The 16,904-nt window shown below is 40.4% G+C and overlaps 1 protein-coding gene and 1 long non-coding RNA gene across 2 annotated transcripts in view; one reads left to right on the top strand and one right to left on the bottom strand.

Annotated features, from left to right (window-relative positions):
- The window catches only part of LOC124268660 (selenoprotein S-like), an 84,441-nt gene extending 75,305 nt beyond the window's left edge, over nt 1-9,136 (top strand). Inside the window, exon 6 of the mRNA XM_046703637.1 lies at nt 8,869-9,136. Within this exon, the coding sequence (XP_046559593.1) occupies nt 8,869-8,948 (80 nt within the window). The 3' untranslated portion in view covers nt 8,949-9,136. The remainder of the gene's footprint in view (nt 1-8,868) is intronic.
- On the bottom strand, nt 3,697-9,636 carry LOC124268664. The gene is made up of 3 exons (XR_006896322.1): nt 9,600-9,636; nt 9,441-9,550; nt 3,697-3,726 (listed from the first exon to the last, which is right to left on the bottom strand). It is a non-coding gene; the product is annotated as an uncharacterized LOC124268664 (long non-coding RNA).
- Between the last annotated feature and the right edge of the window lie 7,268 nt (nt 9,637-16,904).

The following is a 16,904-nucleotide window of genomic DNA, read 5'->3' as shown; positions in this document are numbered from 1 at the left end:
CTCAGTCAGTCAGTCAACAAAGCCATCCCCCACCAGATTTATCCCCTCGATCCCAATCCACTGTGACACATATCCACTATCACCTCATGGACTTTTTTAACATTGTTATCCCATAAAATGTAGGAAGACATCCTCAGGATAAGATACCGTTGCTTGTCACTGAATACTTTATGGCTGGTTTCTATGAAGGGGTAAATAAGCTGTTGTCCCTAGGTGTCAGTTGTACTGATGGAAGAGCTGTGCTAAATGAGCCTTGTTCCTCATTTCCTGAGTAACTGTGACATTCAGGTTGTTTAGGCGAGTGAGTTATCAATACTGTTGTATCAGATTGTTTCTTGTTGAGATGCTGGGAAATACCGTCTGGCAGTGTTGAGATATTTAGCAATGTAGGATATGTCAGACTTTCAAAAAGGTTGGTTGGTTAGTTTGTTGTTTAATGCTGCGCTCATCAGTATTCCAGTTATATGGCGGCGGTCTGTAAATAATCGAGTCTGGACCAGACAATCCAGGGATCAATATCATGAGCATCAATCTACACATTTGGGATATGATGACATGTGTCAACCGAACCTGACCACCCGATCCCGTTAGTCGCCTCTTACGACAAGCAAGGGTTACTGAACATCAATTCTAACCTGGATCTTCATGGATTCTTACAAAAAAGTGGTAGCAGACCAGATCAGAAACCAAAAAAAGACTCCCATGCATTGACCTACTATGATATGTCCTCATTTCATTATAAATCTTTTGGAAAATTGCCCCAATGAAGATCTGGGTGACCCATGCTCACCCGCAGGGCTTGCTGACTTGGTTGTTGCATGTCATCATATCCCAACTGCATGCTCATGATGTCAATCACTGGAATGTCTGGTCAGACTCGATTATTTACAGACTGCCATCATATAGCTTGAATATTGCTGAGAGTGACATTAAACAGTAAACAAACCATAAGACAATATTGGAAAATTGACCCAAGCCACAGTATATTTGTCAACCATTGTACAGCTGTTTTACTGCTGAAACAAATGACCGCCTCCGTGGTGTAGTGGTTAGAGCGTCCACCCGGAGAGCGGAAGGTCGCGGGTTCGATCCCCGACCGCATCATACCAAAAGACGTTAAAATATGGTACTTGTTGTTCCCTGCCTGGCTCTCGGCATTAATGGGAACAACAAGGACTGGTCGGCTCGGAGTCAATATAATGTGTCTGAGTGGGGTATTCATACTTCACTGCGGCATGGTATCTCAGTGGGCTAGCACTATAAAACCAGCTTAAGTCTGGGCTAGTACAAGCAGTCGCACATACACATACACACACATGCACGTCGTCATATGAGCGAAATATTCTCAAGCACGACGTTAAACCCAATTTCACCTCACCTCACCTGAAACGGATCTATACTCATGATAATCACAGTTGTACAATCGACTCTGGTTTTAGCAGAGATTCCTCGTGGATGTGGAAAGGGGTGTGTTGCTTCTAATTACATGTACATATCATTCACCTGACGAAGGGGCAAGGAATAGCCCAGAAACGTTGTGTATACAATAAAGAAGAAGTTGAATATTTTGTCTTATACATGTACATATCTCATCGAGATGCAGCAACCAAGAAGTCATCTAAAGATTAGTGAGAGAAATTCATAATTGTATTGAGCCGAGATCTTTCAAAACAGAAGATTCTGACTCTGTTCTTGAAAGTAATGCCTTTATTGTTTGAACTACGAAACTGTAGACAATCAGTTGTTTTGATCATTATGTCTTGTGACTGTATCTGATGGTAAGTCTGGCCTTTGTACCTTCAACTGGGGACTAATTACCCCAGGCATGATTCTTGTGAAAATGCCAACGTTTTGGGATGACAAATACTCCGAGAAATGGCACGACTACGTTGATGGTCATGCGGTGGTATTTATGAAGTTGTTTCCGTTGAAGCTGTGTTAAGGCTCTATAGGACATACCAGCTTCAGCAACAATTAATCTGTTCTCATCAGACTGCTGATCCATATATTGGAAAATTAGTATTTCACCACCAGACAAATCAAGCACTTTTGTTAGCCGTTAGGGTATGATGTAGGATTGTGTTACGGTTTGCTTGTCTGAGATGCTGCGTCATTTGTGAAAATTCCTGTTGCAGTAGGCAAAGATTCTGATGCGACACCATAATGTTCATGGTCATTGTGTTGATCCTTCATCCATCGTTATCTTCCAGGGCGGTGGGGGGCGGTGGGGTAGCCTAGTGGTTAAAGCGTTGGCTCGTCACGCCCGAAGGCCGGGTTCGATTCCCCACATGGGCACAATGTGTTAAGCCCATTTCTGGTGTCCCCATTGCGTGATGTTTCTGGAATATTGCTAAAGCGTAAAAACGGCTCAGTCAGTCAGTCAGTGTTATCTTCCATCTGTTCTTCTTCTCAGTCAGTTCTTCAGAGGGTGGTGGGGTAGCCTAATTGTTAAAGCGTTGGCTCGTCACGCCGAAGGCCCGGGTTCGATTCCCCACATGGGCACAATGTGTGAAGCCCATTTCTGGTGTCCCCCGCTGTGATATTACTGGAATATTTGCTAAAAGCGGCGTAAAACCATACTCACTCACTCTTCCTCATCCAAATTAACTGAAGGGATAAATCTTAGATTTTAGGAACATGTCTATCATATATCAGTCAGGGCGGTGGGGTAGCCTAGTGGTTAAAGCATTTGCTTGTCATTCCAAAGACCTAGGTTTGATTCCCCACATGGGTACAATGTGTGAAGCCCATTTCTGGTCTACTCACTACTATTGCTGAAAATTGCTGAAAGTGTTGTAAAGCCATTTCACTCACTGGTCCATACCCTGCCATGCTGTTTTGTGGATGTCATTTAATGTGGACTGGAATATTGCTTCAAAAGTGGAATAAATTAATACTCAGGCTCACTCACTCATCGCTTCCCAATTAGCATCGATGCTCATCCTATTGATCACTGGATTGTCTGGTCCAGACTCGATTATTTACAGACCGCTGCCATTTAGCTGGAATATTGCTGAGTATGGCGTAAAACTAAACTCACTCACTCACTCACTCACTCAGTAATGTGAGGAACTATTCTGAGTCTATTCTAATATATACTATTCACACTTTGCTAAGGATCAAATCATGGATTCAACAGAAAACTATTATGTGGGGTCAAATTTGGTTTAAATACCTGAGTTTATTGTAAGTATGGATCCTAGGTTTCAGTATGTCACTTCATCTTGTGGAACCCATACCTGATATTGGCATTTGTTGTTTATTTGTCAATGACTCGTTCCATGATTTCAAAATGGTTGATTGGTGCCATGAAAACCATTTTCATGGTTACTCATGTATCAAGTGCATAAGGTTAGATTAAAGTGACTGTTTGCCTAAAGAGGGTTACCATATTATTATTTATTCAGTTTTAAATGGATACAATTTCAAATTATGAATCTACGTTTAAGTAAAGTTGTGAATTTTTGTGATCCTTAGCAACGTGTGAGTAGTATAGGAGCTTTCAATCATCTTAAGGTTTTAGTCACAGATGTTTCTGCTCCAGGCTCCTGATATTTGTAGCTTAAGGTATCTAAGTATGTGGCATGTAACTGACTTTGAGTTCAGTACTCAATTGTGGTGGTCACCTGTGTTGACTAAAATGTAGCAGGTGGTCAGGTTCTTGCTGATTCCTTGTCATCATATCACTCGGTCAACCACTCACTCACTCACTCACTCACTCAAATACTAAGACAACTCACTCACTCAATTGTTCACTCACTCACTCAACCACTTTCTGAAAGACTCACTCACTCACTCAACCATTAACTCACTCACTCAACCATTAACTCACTCACTCACTCCCTCCCTCAACCACTCACTCACTCCCTCAACCACTCACTCACTCACTCAACCATTCACGCAGCCACTCAACCACACAACCACTCGCTCACTCAACCACTCGCTCACTCAACCCCTCACTCAACCACTCGCTCAACCACTCACTCACTCAACCACTCACTCACTCACTCAACCACTCACTCAGTCCACCTCTCACTCACTCACTCAGCCATTCAGTCAGTCACTCAACCACACAACTACTCGCTTGCTCAACCACTCGCTCAACCCCTCACTCAACCACTCGCTCAACCACTCACTCAACCATTCGCCCACTTGCTCACTCAACCCACAAACAAATCACTCATGTAGTGACTGAACACTGACTGATACAGACTTTGCACAAATGAAGTCAAATGTAACGCACATTCAAAACTCCACCTTTAAAATGTTGAAGATGAGCAAACTCTTTAAACCAATGAGCACCAAATTATGCATCTCCATGACAATGATGGCTATCAAGCAAAGCCATTTTCATTTTTTTTCAATTGCCTCAACTTTCTACAGATAATAATGGCTCAAATTCTATCTAATTTTGAAAATCGTGATCATATTTCATATTTATTCACGACATAATATCCCTTAACTATTATTAGAAAGAACATTGCTATTAGTGTTTTTCTACAAATCCTGCAATGATTATTTCTCAGAGCAAAGAAAACTATTGACGTTAATGATAATCCACTCTGCTTTAATAGTATCTTTGACCATCTTGTTTTCCAATCACGGAGCTTTACTTCCTGGAAATGATGAAACTGTGTCTACGATGCATGGGTATTGTTGGTACAGTTGTTCTGAACAGCGCAAATAACGACATTCGCCTCCAGATGATGAATGCCTTGACTCAGTCCTTCGTGCATATTTTAATTAGTAAATATCATAGATTACAGAATATTTATTTTGCATGTCCTAAAGGTTTAATTTTCGAAGCTTGGCTCTGATTGTCTGAGGTATCATGGTTTGAAGTTTGTGTTTTAAAGGCAGCCACATCATATTTACCAAACATGAGCGATATGTGAAGATCCGTGTTGGAATTGAGCTTGAGTAACCCATGCTTGTCGTAAGAGGCGACTAACGGGATCGGGTGGTCAGGCTCGCTGACTTCGTTGACACATGTCATCATATCCCAATTGTGTGATCAATATGCATGCTGTTGATCACTGGATTGTGTGGTCCAGACTCGATTATTTACAGACCACCATTTTACAGAGTTTGGCATAAAACTAAACTCACTCACTCACTAAACATGAGCAGGACACCCTTTCATGGACTGTTTTTATTTGAGTTCAATTCTAAGCTTGAATTTATTAAAAAGCAGGTGGTTGTGGGGGAGATTAGTCTTTAATGGGGGTGACTTAATATTAAGGGGGAAACAACTATTGCGATAGCGATGGACTATTGCAACATACTATTGCGATAGCGATGGTCTATTACGACCAACTATTGCAATATTTTTGTTTCACCTTGAATTTTCTCATTTGAAGTCATTTCCCAAATGAATGTATAGTTTATATGAAATAAATCAAGTTGAAGTAGTTTCAGTCTCTCTTAATAACTGACAAGAAACTTGACACCCAGATCAAGTAAACAGTTAAAACTCAATGAAGATGCACGTCTGCACCCAAAGAATGAAAAAATACAAAACGACAGAAATATTTATTAAAATAAAGTCAATTACCAAACCATCGCTAGTCACACATATGTTTCTACTATCGATTAATTGCTATCGGAAACTCAACAATTGCAATCCATCAATAGTTTGATGCATCATTGCAGACCCTAGTCTTTCCCTCAGCATTTGCCATACATTGAAGACCCCAGGTTCGATTTCCCTCATGGTTACTGAGTATGAGGGGTCCCCTTGTGATGTTGCTGGAATATTGTCTAGTGGTTAAAACCAAACTCAGTCAGTACTGAGTATGAAGCCCAATTCTGATGTACCCACCAATGACCGGGTATTGCTAAAAGCAGCATCCCCACACTAATTGTTAGTACAAATGAGTTCCTGGAAGGATGACATTGTCATGGAGATCCTTTCAATATGCAGAAGCTATTGCTGGACTATTGCTAATTAATGCAAATCTTAACAATATTGGACCATCTTCAGTCAAAAGTGAAAATGTGTGCCCAATTCATTTCAGAACTGATATCCCACCATCCATACAGTAGTTGTATGCTGCACCATGGGAAATGACCGTCTCCGTGGTGTAGTGGTTAGAGTGTCTGCTCGGAGAGCGGAAGGTCGCGGGTTCGATCCTCGGCCACGTTATACCAAAAGACATTAAAATATGGTACTTGTTGGTCCCTGCCTGGCGCTCTGCATTAATGGGTACAACAAGGACTGGTCGGCTCGGAGTCAGTATAATGTGAGTGGGGTATTCATGCTTCACTGCGGCATGGTATCTCAGTAGGCTAGCACTCTAAAACCAGCTTCTGACTGGGCTAGTACAAGCAGCCGCACCTATACATACACATGCATGCACGTCGTCATATGAGTGAAATATTCTTAAGTACGACGTTAACCCCTTTTCAACCTCACCTTACCTCACCATGGAAATGAATGTATTATCATTATCATAATGGGCGGTGGGGTAGCCTAATGGTTAAAGCGTTGGCTCATCACGCCGAAGACCCGGGTTCGAATCCCCACATGGGCACAATGTGTGAAGCCCATTTCTGGTGTCCCCTGCCGTGATGTTGCTGGAATATTGCTAAAAGTGGCGTAAAACCAAACTCAGTCAGTCAGTCAGTCATTATCATAATGTTTATTATTATTTCTGTAAACTGTGTAGATCTGTGACAATATATTGTGGTATCAGAAAGAGAGTGTATGTGTATCATTTCTAAGTGCCATTCAAAGACCTATTGTAGTATCGATAATCATGATACTTTATCTAGCAATAAATATATCAATACATTCTTTCGTATCATGATATGTATCTTTGACCTTAAAATTGTTAATTTTCAGTAGTAATTGAGGGTTGTGTCAAAATTCACACTGTTACTTGCTATCAAAATACATGTATTTAAGGAAAATAATTAAAGATAACATATCGTGATATGCCTCGAATCTAATGGTATTGTTCAAGATATCGCGATACGTATCAAATAGTGAAATTTCTGTATCGTCACACCTCTAAAACCGTGCCTCATAGGCAGTCTGGGTTGTATGCTACCAATGGAGCTGAAAATAAAATTAACATGCCCACTTATGTTTGCTTGTCATAAGAGTCAACTAATGGGATCCAGGTGGTCATGCTCGCTGACATGGTTGACACATGTCATCGTATCCCAATTGCGTATATCAATGCTCATGACATTGATCACTGGATTGTCTGGTCCAGACTTAGTTATTTACAGACCGTCGCCATGTATCTTGCATATTGCTGAGTTTAACAACAAACAAAGCAAACATTCATTTTTAAATGCTACTATTAGCAAAAACCAAAAGCATATTCAATGAAATGTCATGTAATGCAAAACCCTTGTCATATGGTGTTCAAGAAACAAATTGTAAAATATTACCTTTGCCATATCATTAATGTAATTGAGAGGTACGTTTGGGTACCATAGTAGTTTGAGCGTGTCAATGTTGCTTGAATTTTGGGGCGGTGGGGAAGCCTAGTGGTTAAGGCGTTCACTTGTCACCCCCAAGACCCGGGTTTAATTTTCCACATTGGTACAATGTGAAGCCCATTTCTGGTCTCCCATGCTGTGATATTGCAGGAATATTGCTACAAGCGGCATAAAACTCACTCACTGATAGACTCACTCGCTCACTGATAAACTAACTCGCTCACTGATATACTCACTCACTGATATACGCACTGATATACTCACTCGCTCACTGATATACTCACTCGCTCACTGATATACTCACTCACTGATATACTCACTGATATACTCACTAACTGATATACTCACTAGCTCACTGATATACTCACTCACCGATATACTCACTCACTGATATACTCACTAGCTCACTGATATACTCACTCACTGATATACTCACTCACTGATATACTCACTCACTGATATACTCACTCGCTCACTGATATACTAACTCGCTCACTGATATACTCACTGATATACGCACTGATATACTCACTCGCTCACTGATATACTCACTCACTGATATACTCACTAACTGATATACTCACTCACTCACTGATATACTTACTCACTGATATACTCACTCACTCACTGATATACTCACTGATATACTCACTCACTCAAGTTACCTTATTAGCTGTGAAACACACGTAGCTTACAGTGACAGATTTTAGAAAGGCAGTCTGACTATGGAAGCTAGTGGTGATGGATTATAATGAAGCTGTTAGAAACTCAGCACATTTGAGACAGGTATCTACAACAGATACTCAGCCTGGAGACAGATATGCCACTATAATCATATTATTGATGACTGACTTCACCATGAGATCAATGAGATGAAATACTTTCTGATACAGTTAAAGCCTTGTTAAAGTCCTTGCGTGAGAGGTAATTGTGTCGGTCAGTTTTTTAGGTGACTGGTTTCAGGATTTGGATAAAAATGCTGTTGTCTTTTAGAATTTGTTTGCTCCTGTCAACATTATTGTCTTGTAAATCGACAGCTTCTGTGGTTGTTCGAACCGGGGTCCTCAGTGTGACGAGCCACCGCTTTAACCACTAGCCTACCCCACCACCCTGTACTGTCCTTGAGGGGTGGTGGGGTAGCCTGATGGTTATGGCATTCCCTCCTCACGCTGAAGACCCAGGTTCAATTCCCCACATGGGTACTATGTGTGAAGCCCATATCTGGCTCCCCCGCCATGATATTGCTGGAATATTGCTAAAGGCAGCGTAAAACCAAACTCACTCACTCACTGTCCTTGAACCAAAGCACCCAACAACCACTGTGAAAAAAAATTGGGGTGCAAACCATCCCTTCTTGAGTGGGTGAATCCTACCCAAACCCAAGTCATGTGAATAAATTTGTGATCTCTCTTGCAGATTACAATCCCCTGATGGGAGGAAGCAGCTCTGGAACGTACCGCCCAGCAAGACGAGGCGGCGCAGGCGGGGGCGGATGAGGTTAATAAGTGTGAACCTTGAAGTCACGTGACTAGAGATCACGTGACTCGGTTCACACATTTTCGGCAAGCATGTGGTCCACAACAGAAAGTTAACGTGTAGTAGTTAGATTCATTCTGAGGTTCTGTCGTTTTGTTTGCTGTAACATCTAAGGATATCTTTGTGTTTATTCTTATAGTACTTTGGTCAACCCAAACATGACCATAGCCCTACCACAGAATATGACAGCACTTGTAGAACATAATAAAGATCCACCCTTAATACAACATAGCCGAGCTGAACAAATTTAATTCAAACTTAACACAGCTCCACCTCAGCATATCACACACTTTGACGGGGTGTCCGGGTAGCCTAGTGGATCCCAGTGTGTGAAGCCCATTTCTTGTGTCCCCCAGCCGCAATATTGCTGGAATATTACTAAAAGCGGCGTTAAACAATACTCACTCACTCACATATTTTGCCTTATATCACAAAGCCATTCCCAAACACACCTTTACCTAATATCACAGAAAGCCTTTCCCAAACACATCAAGATTTACCCCAAAGAACAAGATTCTGCAAAACCCTAACTAAGCACATCAAGGTTCTATGCTGGGTTACACTTGTGGTTAAAGCATCCCTTACTAAGCACATCAAGATTCTACACAAACCATAACAGCCCTTCTAAGCACATCAATATTGCTCTACTATACAAAGTCACTCACTTTACCCTAAACACAACAGATGGGTTAGGGTAACCTAGTGGTTAAAGCGTTGGTTCACCACCACAAGACATTCGATCTTATGGGTACAATGTGTGAAGCCCATTTCTGGTGTCCCCCGCCGTGATGTTGCTGGAATATTGCTAAAAGCGGCATAAAACTCAGTCAGCTAAACACAACACAACCCTTACTTAACATCAGTATTCTACCCAAAGATCAACATAGTCCTTCTATTCCAAACATATCATGACAGCTCTCTAAGCAGAACACAAGTTCAACCACAAATGCATCACAGCGTTCCCAAATACAGTGCAGGCTACCAAAAAGACACCAAGATGACCCAGTATACTGTCTCCTCCCAAAAGGACATCTGTCCCCTATCAGTGTCCGTCAATTCCCATTGCACCCTGATCAAACCATCCAACCAGAGCTCCAGATAAGATTTAGCTCATGTGGGTACTGTACCCACTGTATTTTTTTGGAGTGGGTATTATGAATGTTGAGTGGGTATTTCATTTTCCGTTACCCACTGCTTTCAAATGTGTGTATTTCAGTCACTTTACTCAACTAAGGTATGTTCTGCCTTATGTCATACCTAATCAAAACCAACTTAAATATAATGGAAATGATTTCATAAAAAATCACTCATCCTATACTGACAGTACAACACTTGTCCAATACTAACAGTACAACTTGATAGCAATCGATGTCTTTTTCATTACGCAAGCGATTTTTATAAATATCTTTCGTACGCATTTGTTTTAAACTTTTTGCGTATCTAACATTTTTAATGCGTAATTGGTATGCAACAATTATTTTTCAATGCGTAATTGGAAATTTTCTATGCGTATTTTACCTGGATACGCAGCTTATCTGGGCCTCTGAATCCAACCTTTCCTTGCCAACTCTCAAATATTCCTGAAACACCTGAGACTCTATATTGCAGAGCTCTTCAAGTTCATTGTAATAGCCAGAGGGCAGAAGGAAATGAAGCATTTTAATACATGTAATTTCAGTCAGAAATACACTGGTTCAACTTGAATCCGTAGCTGACATTCTTTGTAGAAAAGTATCTGCACTTTTTCAGTACATTCGATTGTGGTTGTCCTCCTGGCACAACGCTATCACCGTGTTCAGACTCTGACGTTGTGGATATTAGAAACGCAAGTAATTAATCTACACAATTATTTCAGGAAGTGAAGTAACCAGATTCAGATCAGATTCTCACCTCTGAGGAATTTTCGGGAAAAAATACAGCTCTTCATAATTGTGTGCCAGTAACTTGAACCACATGTTTGTAATGTTTAGATTTTTTTGGAAATGGAAAGGCACAGTATGGCTACTGTACTGAACATTAAGCTCATTTTTACTTCCATTTTTGCATTGACAGCTTTTGGGGGCTGGATGAGACTGACTGGAATAACTTTCTTGATGAAGATTGGAGTCTTCCAGAACTTTTGGGGGCGGTGGGGTAGCCTAGTGGTTAAAGCGTTCGCTCATCACACGGCATTAAATGTAGCCTGACAGTCATTAACAGTGTTTCTTATCCAGTATTCTGATCCAAATTACGAGTTCTTCCTGATAATACACAAGCCCAACACAACCAAGGCCATCACATACTGTTTCAATTCAAGTAAGTAAAGATATTAAAAAAATTCAACCACTTTGAATATTCTGACTTATGTTACAAGCACTACCTGATATTGTCTTCCGAAACAACTAGTATAAGCACAACCAATCACAACGCACCATCCTTTGTCATAAAAAAGACTAACGGGATCAGGTGGTAAGTCTTGGTGGGCACAACCTGACGCGATTACTTACAGACCAGCGCCATATAGCTGGAATATTACTGACTGCAGTATTAAACAAACAAACAATTTCTGAAATATGTAACCACTTGCCCTTTAATTGAACAAAATGGACTAACAGACTTAACTCATTTTCTCTTTTGCCACAGAAACTATGCGATAACTGATCTCATTCTTTGACAGCTGAAAAATGTATCCACCTTTCTAGAAGGCTGTACCTGTACTTGACAATTTTTAGTTTTCTATCAGATTTTGTTATATTGATGAGGTACTGTTTTCCAGGTTCTTGAACTTAATAGGGGTGACACGGTACGCTCTTAGTCTTACCACGGTACGGTATGTATTGCGGTACAAGGCCTTCCGGTTCGGTTCGGTTGAGATATGATCATTTTGCAGAAAATTGACATCTTGCAAAGAAATGCATGATTTTGACAAGCGATTGGATCTAGACATAAAAAGGTTCAAAAAGGTTAATAAAATGACGGTACGAAAACCGAAAATACCGGATTTTTGGATTGCATTACGGTGTACCGAACCAAAGGTAAAATACCGCGGTTCTACTAATACCGCGGTATACCGTTTCAGCCCTAACACCTAAGTCTGTTATTGTTTCTGTTGTGGACTACATTGTGTTTGGTTTTACACAGCTAAGAGCCCTGGCCATTAGGACATAAGAAACCCAAATACTGAATTGCAGATAACAACATATAACGAATATTCATGATCATTATGGGTTAGCCGATGCTTCTTTTTTCCATGTTTGTTCAGTCCATCCGATTCTTATGAACTTCAGACACCCTCAGAACACAGTAATTTGGGTACTGTCCCATACATATTTGTTTCAGTTATTGATATTATTATTGAAATGACTATGTGGAGTATGTTCATTCCTCAAAGACAGGGTAAATCTTTAGGACAGGGTATAACAGTATTTGGTTTTCCTATGTCTATAGTACTGGTACCATTCCTCATGGTCAGGGCCTTGTCATGACGCTAACCCTGAAAAGGCCTTGAGTGCCGCAGTGTTGGCTGATGGAAGGCTGATATGAAGATGTATATATTCTGTATGCAACATGTGCAATGTGTCAATAAACCATGTGGGAGGAACGGCTTGTCATGTCATCTGTGTGCATTTTTATATTTTATTTATCTTAATGTTCATCGGTATATTATACAGTTCATATTTCATATCTGATTTCATCTTATTCATCGTACATTTTATTTTATTCTCCTTTCCTGTATTTTATCTTATTCTATTTTTATTTTATTTTATTTTATTTTTTTATTTTATTTTATTTTATTTTATTTTATTTTATTTTATTTTATTTTATTTTATTTTTTTAAATTTTTTTTGTTTGTTTGTTTGTTTGTTTATTTTTTTATTTTATTTATTTTTTTTTTATAGATTTTATTGTGTATTTTATAATTTATTCTATTGATTCTTTTAGTTTTACTCCTATTCATATTATATTTTTTATTGATTCATTATCAATTTATTTCATATTTGCTGTATTATATTTATTTTATACCGGTAATTCAAATTAGTTCATACTTCATGTTTTGTATTTTGTTATTTTTTATATTTTATTATTTATCTTCTCCAGTCCTGTGTGGCAGTCCATTCCATATTCATTGTGGTCCTTGTGTCCTCCATTGGTCTTCCATGTTCCTCAGCCTGTGTGGTCAGTCCAGTGGGTCCACCTCCATGTGCCTCAGTCAGTCCACGTGGGTCCACCTCCTTCCTCGGTCAGTCTGGGTCCTTCCACTCCGTCAGTCAGTCCACTGGGGCACCTCCTTCCCGTCCTCCACCCTCAGTCAGTCCACCTTCCTTCCTCCATGTGCCTTCCGGTCCACTCCGGTCCGGTCCTTGTACGTCTGGGTCCACCGGTCCGTCCATGCCTTGGCTCCGCTGGTTGTCGGTCCTCCACTCCGGTCGTCCTTCAATGCCACGCCGGTCCGCCTCCATCCGGTCAGTCCTTCCTTCCATTGGCTCACTCGGTCGGTCCACATTCGTGCTTCCTCCACTCAGTCCGCGCTCACCCTCCGGTCCGCCGGTCCGGTCCGCATAGTCCTCCGCCGCTGGTCCTCCACCTCCACCACTGAGTTAAATAGCCCAAGATCACTAATACCAAATTTTATTTTTACAAAAAGTCAAGTAAAAAGGCATACTGTTAGCACCAGCCTTCTCACATCTCGTCGTCTGCTTTCCTAGATGTCAATAAACAATAAGTCACGACACGTAAGACGTGAAAATATTTAAATCCACGAAACAGGTGACGTCACATTTTGTGTGCACACGAATGGGTGATGATTGTAAATGGCTTCGGTAGACAAATGTTTCATACATGAGTGGAATATTCGGCGTATTCAATTTGCTGAATCAATGAATAAGATAATCAGTCAGTATACAGACGTGCATTTAAAATACGATTTCGCTCTACTTACCTGACATCCACGAATCAAGGTTACGCGAGTTTATATGACGGCGGTTTGAAAATTATCGCGCCTGGACCAGACAATCCAGGATAGACAAAGACTTCGATGGAATTATTATAAACAGCCCATAGTTGTCATTAGGAATCGCACATGTTAACATTTTGTAGGTTTAATGTCATGTATTCCAACTATATGATGGCGATCTGTAAATAATCGTGCCTGGACCAGACAATCCAGTGATGAACAGCGTGAGCATCGATCTACGCAATTGGGATACGATGACATGTGTCAACCAAGTCAGCAAGCCTGACCACCCGATCCCGTTAGTCGCATCTTACGACAATCATAGGTTACTGAAGATCAAAGCTACGATCAAAACGACCTTTCATTAGGCCAATATTTCTAAACATGCAAGTTCAAAAAGGGGAACACGGTCGGTTATTGGCTGCACGACCGACTGATTCCGTAAAAATCATTGTCCATCTCTCTTCCTGTGAGATATGCATTTGGAGCGGAATACTTCCCAAACTCCCAGGGGGGTACTGCTATTAATAATAATAATAATAATAATAATGTGGGTATTTATATAGCGCTACATCCAGGTACGAATACCCGCTCATGGCGCTACAATACTATAGGAGAAAAGAAAATAGGTAAAACTATTTACAGAGAGACAATTGAACATAGAAAGTCTAGTAATAGGCAAGACGAAAAAAGTGGGTTTTTAGAGACGATTTAAATGTGTCCAAAGATTCAGAATTCTTGATGTGAGTGGGCAAGTTGTTCCAGAGACTAGCGGCTGCGTGTTGGAATGATCTTTTCCCATAGGATGAGAGTCGAACTTTAGGAATGACAAGTAGCTGGTGATTCTGGGATCGTATATGGATGGACAACTTCTTAATTGCAGAGAGAGCGACGTTTCGGTGTTGGTTCTAGCACCGTTATCAAGCAAGGGATGAACAGCATGATGATAGAGAAGAATATACAAGTTTGAGGGGATGTTTGTTCAGTCAATGTTCCCCGCCATGATACATAGGCGGATCCAGGGTGTGGGGTGTGTGTGCCGGGGTGCCCACCCCCCTTTTTTTTTGCCCTGAAAGTTTATTAAATGACCATTGAAACTCTGGTGAAAATGAAGTGTGCACCGCTCCTTTGCTCAATAGTGTACATCCCCCTTTCTCAAAAAAGCTGTATCCGCCCCAGTGATATTGCTGGAATATTGCTAAAAGTGGCGGAAACTCAATTCACTCACGTGCACAGTAAATAGGGGATTAGGACTGCAATTGCAGGTCTGTATGGGTTTGTTTGCGATATACTGTGCTTGAGTTAGAACCTACACCGAAACGTCGCTTTCATTGCACTAAACAAGTTGTCCATCCATATATTGTTATCCTTCCTTACTGCCCCAACTTCTAATGCCTCTCAAAGAAGTTATCAAGAAAGATGCTTTTTGATTGGATAATATCGACTTTCTCTTAGTCATTTCATTGATCGGGTCGGGTTCGGTTTGTGTGTCATATGAAGCACAAATATCTGATTTTAATGTGATTTCAACCCAGCTTTGAGTGAGAGTGCGTGGTAATATCATGGATTTTGATCTATTAAAAACGTGAAAAGAGTTGTAGTAACTGACGAGACTCTGGATTGAAGAAAAATCACAGAACGAGCTACTGCAGTGTGAACCGACAGCTCTTTCTATTTATTTAGTAAACAAAGTTTACTAGTCAGTTTCCAGCTCAGGAAATAATGTATAAGGATACTATTAAAATATCTGATAGATTAATTACACAAACTATATCACAGAGCTAAATATACGTTAATATACTGAGGGAAAGAAATTAGAGACGCTTATTAAAGGAAATACGGTACAACACATAACAGCCTCCACAAATTGTCAATATATTCAACATGTACACCTAACTTACAATTAGGGGTGGGTATTGCAGAGAATTTTCATATTGCGATGCGAAAGCGTACATTTCGATATGTATTGCAATATATTGCAAGACGGTTTTTTTCAAGAAAAAACTACTTATAATCGAGTTAATGCTTGATTTATAAAGCAAAAACACAACAAAATCACTATGCTTGATTAAACTTTAATAAAATATGTTAATCATGTCAAACTACAAATGTAAATAATATTTGGCACAAATAAAAAAAAGGAAAGGAACAACTTAAAAACGGAAATATCCGAAGATTTCAGAGTGTTACGAAGTTTTCCGAATGCATGTCAAAATACCGGTTTTCGATCAGCGTATCGCAATACGTATCGTTTTCATATCTGAACTGGTACATACCGGTAAATCGGTTATATTGCGCAGCACTACTTACAATTCTAACAAATATACGTAAATATACTGAGGGAAACAAATTAGAGACGCTTATTAAAGGAAATACGGTACAACACATTACTGCCACCAAAAATTGTCAATATATACAACATGTACACATAACTTACAATTCCAACAAATACCATATTTACTTACACGTAACGACTTAACCGGATTTGCGATAATGTTCCGTGTAAATTATACATCTGTTTGCGTCGTAATGCATCCTTACCCAAAATAACAAAAGACCTCAGGTACTACTGTCGTAATCGTGTGAAGTGAAGGAGTGGGTTGAGTTTGTTCCCGCTTTAGACAGTATCCCAGTCATATCCACTTAGTGCTGTTGAATGTGGGAGGAATGCCTGGAGTAATCTTTGATGTTTACCACTTCGGTGAAACATATCCGGGCACACACACGGTGCTGACAAACATTAAAACATAATAGGCGCAAACTGGATTCGAACCCACGATCATATGTTTCTGGGATAACCCTTGGATGCAACTGCAGGGCCAACTGATGCTATAGTCAAGTGAACATCCCGTGCCCCTAATCCGCTAGTAATGCTTCCGTGGTGTAGTGGTTAGAGCGTCTGCCCGGAGATCGCGGGTTCGATCACCGGCCGTGTTATACCAAAAGTTGTTAAAATATGGTACTTGTTGGTCCCTGCCTGGCG

Source organism: Haliotis rubra, unplaced genomic scaffold, assembly GCF_003918875.1.
Source record: "Haliotis rubra isolate DU_JTF1 unplaced genomic scaffold, ASM391887v1 Scf1398, whole genome shotgun sequence".
In the NCBI taxonomy this organism is placed as follows: domain Eukaryota; kingdom Metazoa; phylum Mollusca; class Gastropoda; order Lepetellida; family Haliotidae; genus Haliotis; species Haliotis rubra.
This window is presented reverse-complemented; position numbering and strand designations above follow the sequence as displayed.